Raw genomic sequence first — 12077 nt, forward strand, 5'->3', positions numbered from 1 at the left:
TGCACATGAAAAACCAAATGCACTATCAAGGTGAACATCTTGCAGGCCCCAACTTCATTTTTTCTACCCACCTTTTGGTGGCACAGTGGCAGGGCTTTGGACTTCCAAGTGTAAGGTCCTGAGTTCAAGCCCCAACACCACATATGCCAGAGCACTTCTCTGGCCTCATTCTCTCCCATTTTATAATTTTGGCTAAGTGTGCCAAGTTGGACTTTATCAAATCAACCACACTATACAATGCTGTCAGAACAATGTTATTGGTTGTTCTCCTGCTCAAACGGCAGTTACTTCTCTCGTTCATTTTCCTTGCTTCTATATCTTCTTGAATTGAACCAAACCATAACAATTCTCCTGCTCAAAAGGCAGTTACTTCTCTCGTTCATTTTCCTTGCTTCTATATCTTCTTGAATTGAACCAAACCATAACAATTCTCTTCTATCTCTTTAATCATTTTTAGCCCATCTTGGATAGAGCTTAAGGAAATCATGTTAAGTGAAATAAGTCAGAAACAGAAGGATGAATATGGGATGATCTCACTCATAAGTAGAAGTTGAAAAAGAAGATCAGAAGAGAAAACACTAAGCAGAACCTGGACTGAACTTGGTGTATGTATTACATCAAAGTAAAAGACCCTGGAGTGGGTTGGGGCAAAGGTTCAGGTCCTAGAAAAGGATGACAGAGGACCTAGTGGGGGTTGTATTGTTATGTGGAAACATGAGAAATGTTATGCATGTACAAAAAAATTATATTTACTGTCAAAGGTAAAGCATTAATCCCCCAATAAAGAAATTAAAATAAATTAAAATAAAAATTAAAAAAAGTTGAAAAACAAGATCAGAAAACAAAAAAGTGATTCACAATAGCTATTATCAATCAGAAACCACAACTTAGCTCTTCCTACTCTTGAGTTTTAGAAATCCATCGCAGGACCTATAGACAGCTCACAGGGAAAGACCGGTACCTGTACCCTGCTCTGCCATAGGGTCTAAGTCCTAGCCTCAGCACCACAGAGCAGTACAATTGTACCAGAAGCAGCTTGGTGCTGTGGTGTCTTCTCCCTCTCTTGTCTGAATAAAAAAGTTCAGGAGCAGAGTAGTGAAACTGAGCGTGCACATGTATGCCTAGACTACCAAAAAAAAAAAAAAAAAAAAAGATGACTTCAAGGTTCATTGCTAAGAAAGTAAACAGAAGTTGATAGTTCTATAAATGCAGTTCTCATTTCTATCCAAATAAAAGCATCACTAAAATTCATCTAATTTGACAAGACAACTTTTCTATATTCACTATAATCATGCATGTAAGTTCAATTTCTAAATAGGTAATATCAAAAAAAAAAAAAAAAAAAGAACCCGATGACATCTGATTTTGGCTGTCGTTAGGTACTATTAAGAGTATTTACAGCTAAGTAAGAACCATTTACTTACCCAATGTGGATGTAAATTAAAGTTAAGTTTTTTATAGAACTGTGTCCAGCAGAGCAGCTACATCTGCAGATACAGCATACGCAGTGCATAGGCAGTATTTTGGTGGGTACAGCTGTAGTCCCAAAAGGGGCACAGAAAAAGTCCTGCTCACAAAATTTCCCTGTGAATATAACCCAATCTGAAAAGTCATGCCCAATTTTCATCCCAGTGCCACTTAGTACAGGAACCAAGAATTAAAAAAAGGACAATCTGTCTTTGAGAAGTTGCTAAGTACTGAAAAAGCCATGAAAATATTCTATTGTTTAGACAGGGCTTATGATCACATGAAAGAGAATTAGACTTGATATTCAAGTGGTAATAGCAACCTAGCCCCTCACTAAGCCTACTTCCTCTAACAATTCAGTGGATATGGTCTGAGAAAATAGTTCAGCTGACAGGATACAGAACTTAAGGTTTCCAGTTTGATCCCTGGCATATCATGCACCAGAATAGAGTCCTGGGTTCTTTTCCTTAACTATCTCACCAAAATAAACCATTTGTTTTTCATTTATTCTTTTTACTTTGGATAGACAGATATATTGAGAGAAGAAAGGGAGAGGAAGGGTGAAGACTGAGGGGCTGAGAAGTGGGAGACGGAGAGGGACAAGGAGAGAGGGAGAGACACCTGAAGCTGATTTACCGATCATGAGGCTTCGCCCCCCAAAGTGGGGTCCCTGCACACTGGTATGTGTGCATTCAACCAAGTGTACCACTGCCTGGCCCCTCGAAACACATCTTTAACAAATTAAAAAAAAAAAATTAAGCAATGGTTTTGTCCTACTATTGAGGTTTATTACACTTTAAAAGAATGTTTAATATCTTATATATCTCAAACTATGAGATATTACACGAATGTTCACTATCACAGATAATAAGCAGTATGACATCTTCCTTACCATTTTTTAAGAGAATTAGGAGAAACAAATGTCCAATTCTGATAAAGATTACAGAATGATCTATAATGAGTTTAACCTACTGGAATTTTATATCCGATAAACATATACTAGTGGTCCGGGAGGTGGCACAGTGGCTAAAGCACTAGACTCCCAATAAACATATACTATGGCTTGAAATAAAATCACAACATATAGCAAGAATAATTTTACCTGGCATTTGTTCATATAGTAGGCTATAAATTTACATGCAAAAGTGTAGGTGCAACAGCAATCAGCAAATGTGTAAGTCACCAGGAAGCTAAAGGTTTAAAAAGAAGGTAGCCACTGCCACTTTAAACATGTCTCTTTAGTTATGGTATGAGAACAGACTCAAGAACAAAAATGAGGGCAACCAAGGATAATTTACTAAAACTCACCTTAAAAAGATTGAATCTGCCGTCTTGTATCTCTGCACCTGGCGTAACTTCCATAGTACAGTCTTCGGCCTAAGTTAAATAACATAGTCCCCATTAACATACCATGTAGGGAGTCAGGCAGTAGTGCAGTGGGTTAAGTGCATGCGGCACAAAGTGCAAGGACCGGAGTAAGGAACCCGGTTCGAGCCCCTGGCTCCCCACCTGCAGGGGAGTCACTTCACAGGCAGTGAGGCAGGTCTGCAGGTGTCTATCTTTCTCTCCCCTTCTGTGTCTTCCCCTCCTCTCTCCATTTCTCTCTGTCCTATCCAACAACAACAACATCAATAACAACAACAATAATAACTATAACAACAATGAAAAACAACAAGGGCAACAAAAGGGAAAATAAATAAATAAAAAAAAAAAAAAAAAATACCATGTAATTTTGAAATGACAGGCCATATAAAGACAAATAAGCTGTGGCTAGTCAGTGACTAAAACCAAGCACATCAAATAATCATTAGTATTAAACACTGACATGGAAGAACAGCAAAAACATGATAAAGAGAATGGCATTTTTAAAACAATCATATAGAATTATTACCACTTTTAGAGTGAAAAATTATTTACTTGGAGAGTAAAATTTAAACAGTAGTAAAGGCAGTGAGGGGTAGGGAGTCGGGTGGTAGAGCAGTGGTTAAGCGCAGGTGGCGCAAAGCACAAGGACCCCAGCTCCCCATCTGCAGGGGAGTCATTTCACAAGCGGTGAAGCAGGTCTGCAGGTGTCTATCTTTCTCTCCCCCTATCTTCCTCTCCTCTCTTCATTTCTCTGTCCTACCCAACAACAACAACATCAATAACAATAACTAAAAAATAATAATAATAAAAGGCAGTGAAGGATACTGTGAAATATTTATTAATTACCGTAATTTTATTTGTAGTAGAGGTAACCGGTATAACTTCAAGTCCCATTCGTATTCTCTTTTGTTTTTCGCAGTAAGCTTTCCAGGTATCTTCATTAAATCCATAATTAAAATAATCAGAAAGATCAGCACCTAAAAACAATACATACATGAAATGTATAAATATGCCAAGTCTATTTACATAACAAATAAGATCTAAAGAACCATAAAAACAAATTCACACATCAATTATAAAACTTTTTCTTTTCTTTTTTTTTTTTTTAACCAGAGCACTGTTCAGCTCAGGCTTATGGTGGTGCAGGGGACTGAACCTGGGACTTTGGAGCCTCAGGCATGAGAGTTTGTTTGCATAACCATTATGCTATCTACCCTCCACCCTATTTTAAATTTTTTCTAATCTCACCAATTATAACCATAAGAAACAGCTTTGGAGGGTGCACAGTGGACAGAAGCACTGATGAAGCTTCAAGTCCTCAGCTTGATCCCCAGCACTGCAGGTATCAGAGTGCTGGCTCTCTCACCCGCCTCTCTCTCTCTTTCAATAAGTTATATGCACGCATGATAACTATAGTAACATTCAGAAAATAGTTTAAACTAATTCTAAAAGTCTATTTACTAGAAGAGATTAAAAGTCAAGATTTCCCCCCATTTGATAGGACAGAGAGAAAGCAAGAGGGAGAGGGGAGATAGACACCTGTAGACCTGCTTTATTTGTAGATGGGGAGTAGGGGTTCAAGCCGGGTCCTTGTACATGGTAATATGGGCGGTTGAGTGGGTGTGACACTCCCCCATCCTCAAAAACAACTTTTGTTTTGTTTTTTTAAATCTTGTTTCCCAACTCATATACTGAAGTTTATTTTAACTTAATGCTACATCACAGTGAGACTGAACAATACAGGTCATTCTTACTCATCATTTTGCTTAAGACGACTATAATGGCATTTAAAAATAGTGTTCATGAGAAGGCTGCACAGTGATAGAGCATCTGTCGTGCATGTATGAAGCTCTGGGTTCCATCCCTGGCACCACACCCCCCCCCCAACAAAAACCATTATTCAAAATGAACCTAAAATTAAACCTTTCCAATGACCGTTTATACTAGAAGTCTTTCTTTTGATAAAACCCACAATAAGCTTACCAGGTTTACGCCATGGCTTATCTTCAAAAGAATCCAAATCTACCTCTAAGAGTGGAACTCCATTAATGCTTCCAGGTGCATCAAGATCTACCCCTTTGACTTTTGTTCCTATTTGCAAAGTATACAGTGGTGAATAGGTTGCACTAGCAATAAGTTGAGACATAGCATAGGCACACAAAAAAAATTCTATCTTTTCACTATTTCTGGGTATAAATATAGCAAAAATTATAAGTACAACATTAATGTTGATCATATATAAAAGCAGATACACTCAAATTTTACGATCTATGAGATATATTGGTTAGATTAGGGAGTCACTATTAAAAATATTAAATATTAAAAATAAATATTAAAAATAAAAACCTACAACTGTTGCCATTATGAAACTGCTAAGTTCTGTTTTAAATTACTAACTTTGTACACAGTATACTGAGGATTTCATATTTTTAAAGGATTGTAAGACAACTAAGTTTTTTTAAAAAGTGAGAGAAAACCTCTATGGCCATCACAGACTAAAACATTATCTAGGTTTTCACAGAAATACTGTTTGCCCCTCTATGTGATATAGACTAAGAAATTATTCTTTCAATTAAGCTTAAATAGCTGTAAGAATTTATGACTTACTCAGGCATAGGCTTTATTTTCCTAGTGATATAGCTGCAAATACAAATTTTACCTGTAGTTCCATATACTCTTCCACCTGTTTTGATGTTAAGATTTACAGGTGCTGTTCCATAACTTCTAAAAATGAAACAAAAACATTTTAATTTAACCAAAAAGAATAATATATATTGTTGATGAGTTAATCATACATGTACAGTACTTAGACTAACATTCAGAAAATATTTTACACAAATGCTAAAAATCTGTCACATGTCCATAAGTGCAGCAGGCAAGCAGAGACCTAAAAAAGACACTATAAGGTACTCAATCAAGTATTTTCTTCTTAGACCTAGATACCCTCATCTATTCCCTATTTCACTTCCCTTAGTCCAACTGTGTCAGATAATGTAAGGACTACAAAAGCTGGATAAGGGCAAGAGACTTGCATACTTTAATGATGGTCCTTATCGTCACTACCAGGCCATCTCAACACCTGGGGCCCTAGTCAGGGAATCATTGGATTCCCATAGAAATATGATGAACCTCATAAATCACTATTAATGACATGGGCAATAGATTTAATATCTCAAGCTCTCTAACTGCCTAGACCATAGCTCTAAGCACAAATATTTGCTTTAGCCCAATTAGTATATTAGATCTGCAAGATAATCAAACTCTGATAATAGAACTAAATTGTTCAAGGACCTCTAAAAACATATCTGCAAATATAGATCTCTAAACATCTAAGCCAACTATAACTTTAAGCCAGACAGAACAAATCCATTTGACCCAGTAAATATCTAAAATACAAAGAGGTCCAGATGCCACTAAAAGGGTACAAAGCATGGAGAGGTCAAGAATATTAATATAGATATTAACCATTGGACTATCATAGAAATCAATCCCCCCAACTAACCTGGTTATAATTAATTAATTATTGATATTCTAAATTCTGTTTAAAGAAACCCCTTGCATTCTCTTTTAGACCCTCATTTCTTCTAGTCCTGGTACGTCTAGGATTATGCCCATACTTCCTTATATTTCTTATGATTCGCCATACCACCTGTCAACTTCAACCAAATCGCTACTGTTGCTGCCAACCCACAACATGCTGCTACTGAATTCTTACTGTGGATGGCAACCAGAGATACCAAGCCTGAGAAGTCAACCTCACAACTTTTCAAATCTGTTGAGATCTGTCCTAACACATGGTACAACCTATAGACCTACATCCACATCATTTAACTAAGTAACAGATATCAGATATAGGCTAGGGTTTAGGGTGCTAGGTCGTTGTACACTGTACATGTATCAATATGCAAAGGACAATTATATAACTCAAAATTGAAGTGTTCACTAATAGTTAAAAAGCCTGCCACCTTTCAGACATCAAATTGCAGATGCTACCATGATTTCATCCTGACTTCTCTGGGCAGATGACTTCACCAGTGTGTCCTGGAATCTCCCTTTCCAGAAGTCTGGCCCACTGGGGAAGGACAGAAACAGGCTAGGGGTATGGATCAACCTGCCAACACTCACCTCCAGCAGAGAAGCAATTATAGAAGCCAGAACTCCTACCTTCCACACCCCAAAAACAATCCTGATCCTTAATCCCAGCCTCATCAATAAAAACAACAATAAATAAATTAAAAAAAAAAAACAAGGGCAACAAAAGGGAAAATAAATATTTTAAAAAATTAAAAAAAAAAAAAAAGAATAATTAAACAGTTGGGAGCTGGGTGGTAGCACAGCGGGTTAAGCGTACATGACATGAAGCCCAGGGACCAACACAAGGATCCCAGTTCAAGCCTTCTGTTCCCCACCTGCAGGGGGGTCGCTTCACAAGTGGTGAAGCAGGTCTGCAGATGTCTTTCTTTCTCTCCCCCGATTACTCTTGTCCTATCCAACAATGACAGCAATAACAACAACAGCAATAAACAACAAGGACAAAAAAGGGAAAAAATAGCCTCAAGGAGCAGTGGATTCATAGTGTAGGCACCAAGCCCCAGCAATAACCCTGGAGGGCAAAATAAGTAAGATAAAATAAAAAAAGAATGATTAAACAGTTGAATAATAGACAACAAAGAGTAAAAAAAGAAATGCTTTTGATATTGTGCTTAATTGAACAAAGTAATTTGAAAGCCTGGATAAGTAATAAGGTGAAAGAATAATTTTGGCTACAGTATCTGCAGTACTCAGTTCATGCAAGAACACTATATTTCAAGAACACACCTGCTTTCATGCAATTTTTACCTAATTTACTTTACCTTTAGAAAAAAAACATCTTAATAGTAAAGTGTTTTTTGTTTTTTAAATTAACTTATAACTGACAAGGGGCTGAGTGAGTGGTGACCTCTCTAGTAGAGCATCTGCGTCATGATGCTCAGGAGCTAGGTCCCTAGCTGTAGAGGGAAAGCTTCCGGAGTGGTGAAGCAGTGCTGCAGGTGTCTCTATCTCCTCCTTTCTTGATCTGACTCTATTCAATAAATGAACAAAATATATTAAAAAAAGATAAATGGTACACAACACTGTACTCATTTTAAGCATACAACACATTTTGATGTATGTATAAACTATAATAAGTAAACATCTATCAATACAGATATATCTATTTTTTAAACTTTAAAAAATATTTATTTCCTTTTGTTGCCCTTGTTTTACTGTTGTAGTTATTATTGTTTGATAGGACAGAGAAAAACGGAGAAAGGAGGGGAAGACACAGAGGGGGAGAGAACGAAAGACACCTGCAGACCTGCTTCACCGCCTGTGAAGCGACTCCCCTGCAGGTGGGGAGCCGGGGGCTCGAACTGGGATCCTTCCACCGGTCCTTGTGCTTTGTGCCACCTGTGCTTAACCTGCTGCACTACAGCTGGACTCCCAATACAGATATGTCTTTTCTATTGATGTGAGCTGTTTTTGACTCGTTTTGTTTTGCCTCCAGGGTTATCACTGGAGCTCGGCACTACAAATCCACTGCTCGCAATGGCCATTTTTCCTATTTTATTGAATAGGACAGAAAGAAATTGAGAGCGAAGAGAATACAGAGAGGGAGAGAAAAAGACACCAACAGACCTGCTTCTCCACTTGTAAGGCATCCCCAATGAAGGTGGGGCACAGGGACTTGAACCTGGGTTTTGTACTGGTCTTCATACATGTTACTATGTGTGCATAATATATGCATCATTGCCTGGCCCTGAACTTTAAGATTTATTCTCTAAAGCAATTAGTGGTGAATTTTCAGTAAGTTTTTTACATCATATTAAGTAGAAGAAATGTAAAAATGATAGAATCGGCTAGCCATGGTTTGACACAGGCATATTACTATAGCTATATAACTAGTACTTTAAAAAAATAATAATAATAATTAACTTACCCATACTGTGGTGCTCCTGTTTTAATGTCGCCTATAGTGACATGAACATCATCTTCATCATCATCACTATCACTATCACTGTCATCTTCAGTCTCAGTTACTTTCTATACAAAAACAAAGGTATTAATTACATTTAATAATTCATCTGAACATCTCATATTAATAAGTGAAAAATAATTTTTAGTTTTAAAGATAGAAGCTCCTAGTGCTAGTACCTATTTCAATTCATGTATATTTTAAAACCATTTTTAATTACTCATTTATTGGGCAGAGACAGTGAAAAATTGAGAGGGAGGGGGGAGATAAGAGGAAGAAAGAGACATTTGCAGCACTGCTTTATCACTTGTGAAGCTTCCCGCCCTGCAGGTGCAGACTGGGGGCTTGAACCCGGGTCTTAGCACACTGTCAAAGTGTGAACTCAGTCAAGGGTTCTACTATCCAACTTCTTCAACTCATTTATAAATCAGTGTTCTGCAAGATAAAGAATAAAAATATGAAAACTCTTTCTAACATCTTATTTGTGTAAGTAACATTCCATACATTTTTCTTAACCATCCATTACTTTCAAAAGGACCCAAGGCAATATAGTAAGATATCTAGAAGGTAAAACTATACAAAAAAAAAAAAAGGGAGGGGGGAGAAGGGGTATATGAGGAATTCGTAGCAAATGAACATAAAGGGAAGAGAAATTTAATTAGTTCTAACAGACAGTGTCATGGTAAAAAGCAACAAAGGACTGGACAGTGGTGCACCCAGTTGAGTACACGTACATTACAATACTCAAGGACAGGGCTGCAAGTCCCTGGTCCCCACTTGCAGGGGGAAGCTTCAAAGCAAATGAAGCAGTGCTACTGGTGTCTCTCTTGTTCTCTCATCATTTATCTCCCCTTCCCCTTTCAACTTCCTTGTCTCTAGTCTATAAAAATAAGTATATTTTTAAAGAATAAAAATTAAAAACAACAGGGAGTCAGGTGGTAGCACAGTAGGTTAAGTGCACATGGCGCAAAGCACAAGGACTGGCTTAAGGATCCCGGTTCAAGCCCCTGGCTCACCACCTGCAGGGGAGTTGCTTCACAGGCAGTGAAGCAGGTCTTCAGGTGTCTTTCTCTTTCCCTCTCTGTCTTCCCCTCCTCTCTCCATTTCACTCTGTCCTATCCAACAGCGACGACTACAATAATAACTACAACAATAAAACAACAAGGGCAACAAAAGGAATAAATATTTTAAAAAATTTAAAAAACATAAAAAAATTAAAAACAACAAACATTACACTTATTCATGGTATTCATTCACACCTAGAAGAGGCTTTGAATGCAAATGATCCACAGAATACTCTATATTAGTAATAATAATGATAAAAGTAGGGATGCTCAGAAGGTTTTATTTTGGTTCAAAAAGCCTAGGCAGATAGGCAGAATGCACTTTACTATGGGCAAGGAAAATGATTCAAGCCACTGGGCCCTACACACAAGAGGAAAGCTTCAAGAGCAGTGAAGCTGTGCTACAGGTATCGCTCTTTCTCCCTCCCTATCTTTATCAACAAGATTGGGGGTGGGGGAAGGCCACCAGGACCACGAAGCCTCAGCCATAACTCTGGTGGCAACTAAAAAAAAAAAAAAAAAGATGTGTGTGCCTGTGAGGTGAGGGGAGCAAGTGTGTGCTTCATGACATAGTGCATTAAAAAGCAACTAGGCAGGGCTGGCAGGTGGCAAGGCCAGGATCGAGTCCACACCACAACATGGGAGGAAGTGTAGGAGGTAAGATTTACGAGCAGTGGAGCACTGCTGCAATTTCTTTCTTTCTAGCTCTTTCTTGCCCTCTATCAAAATGTTGCCAAGAGTCGTAGAGTCAATATATGCACCAAGCTCAGAAATAAATTACGGAAGAAAACAACAAAAACTAAAGACCTAAGCTGAAGATTTTTTTTTTTGTGTAAGGTCAAGGTTGCCAGAGTTATGGCTGGGGCTCAGTACCTATAGGAAGACTTCACTGGCCCAGAGGTTATTTTTTCCCCTTTATCATTTTATTTTTGATGGGGCCGAGGGTGAGATACCTGCAGCACTGCTCCATAGCTCAAGAAGCTGCTTCTCCCTTATTGGTGGGAGTCAGGGGCTTAACCTAGACCCTCACAAATGCTAATGTTTGAGTTCTACTGTGTGAGTAATCAACCTACTCCAATTTCCTTCTTTTTAAGGAAAAAAACTGTGGCGATCAAACTAAGGTTTTAAGACTCAATTGAAAGCAATAAACATGGACATTTGCACATGTTCATTTCATATGAACTGTACCACTTTCTCATGTGTGTGTCAGATGAGATGGAGGGTAAAAGAGGGGACCATAGCAAGAAGTATATTCAAATCTGCATTAAGTTTTGACTTTCCCCTCAACTGAATGGGGAGTTGAGAGGTAAAGACAATTGACTGAAATTTCAAAGTCTTATGTTACCGGTTTTGGTACTCCATTTTCAGCAGTTTCATCTTCAACTCCAGATGGAGGATTAGCACTAAAAATAAAAACATGTACACATTATCTGGTAATACTCTCCAGAAGTATAGGTACACTAGACTAGCATTTTCCTATCTGATAACTTCATAAAATTGTCTCCATGGGTATTAAGAGTAAGAATAATAAATACAGCCAGCTTATTCAGCTAGTCACTTTTTTATTGTTATTGTTAATAAGAGAAAGAACCAGAGCATATGCAATGCTAGGGATCAAACTCAACCTCATTCTTTCAAGTCCAACACTTCTCCTATTCCGCTTGCTATTCTTCTTGCACTTCTTGCTATTCCGCTCTCCTTAATGACCTAATTAAACAATTAACTCAATGTTGGAAGTAGAAAGGAACTGCCTTCACAATTTGATGACATCAAATTTGCAATTTGATGGTGGGGTATTAGAAATTTCTAAATATTTTTAAAATATGCATCAGTGGCCAGGAGACCGCTCATCAAGTAGAATGTATGTTTTGCCAAGTGTGAGGACATGGTTCAAAACCCTAGCACCACATGGGAATATCATGCACAATAGGTGCTGTGGTGTCTGCTTCCCCCAACCCCAGCAGTCTCTCCGAAATTAAATAAAAAAAAAAAAGGTAGACCAGCTCAGCAGGTGGCTTACTACAGCACAGCACACAAGGACCTAGGTCTCAGTCTGTTTCAGTCAGGCCACTACATGAAAGCACCTGATGGGGGGAAGCTTCAAAGGTGAACTGTTAGTGTCTCTTCTTTGTTTCTCTTCCCCTCTACCTTTTCTCTGCTTGTGTCATCATCTATTGAGACTAAGG

At 38.0% G+C, this 12077-nt stretch overlaps 1 protein-coding gene across 13 annotated transcripts in view; it reads right to left on the reverse strand.

Annotated features, from left to right (window-relative positions):
- Window positions 1-12077, reverse strand: part of FIP1L1 (factor interacting with PAPOLA and CPSF1) — a 50730-nt gene that overhangs the window by 32003 nt on the left and 6650 nt on the right. For 11 of the 13 annotated variants that reach the window (XM_060188058.1, XM_060188055.1, XM_060188054.1 and 8 more), the window contains exons 4-9: window positions 11237-11294; window positions 8792-8895; window positions 5492-5556; window positions 4816-4923; window positions 3679-3809; window positions 2776-2844 (exon numbers count right to left, since the gene is read on the reverse strand). In XM_060188058.1, coding sequence (XP_060044041.1) covers window positions 2776-2844; window positions 3679-3809; window positions 4816-4923; window positions 5492-5556; window positions 8792-8895; window positions 11237-11294 — 535 coding nt within the window. The remainder of the gene's footprint in view (window positions 1-2775; window positions 2845-3678; window positions 3810-4815; window positions 4924-5491; window positions 5557-8791; window positions 8896-11236; window positions 11295-12077) is intronic. The other 2 variants (XM_060188053.1, XM_060188063.1) reach the window with 1 other exon arrangement.

This window comes from Erinaceus europaeus, chromosome 3, assembly GCF_950295315.1.
Source record: "Erinaceus europaeus chromosome 3, mEriEur2.1, whole genome shotgun sequence".
NCBI classification, from domain to species: Eukaryota; Metazoa; Chordata; class Mammalia; order Eulipotyphla; family Erinaceidae; genus Erinaceus; species Erinaceus europaeus.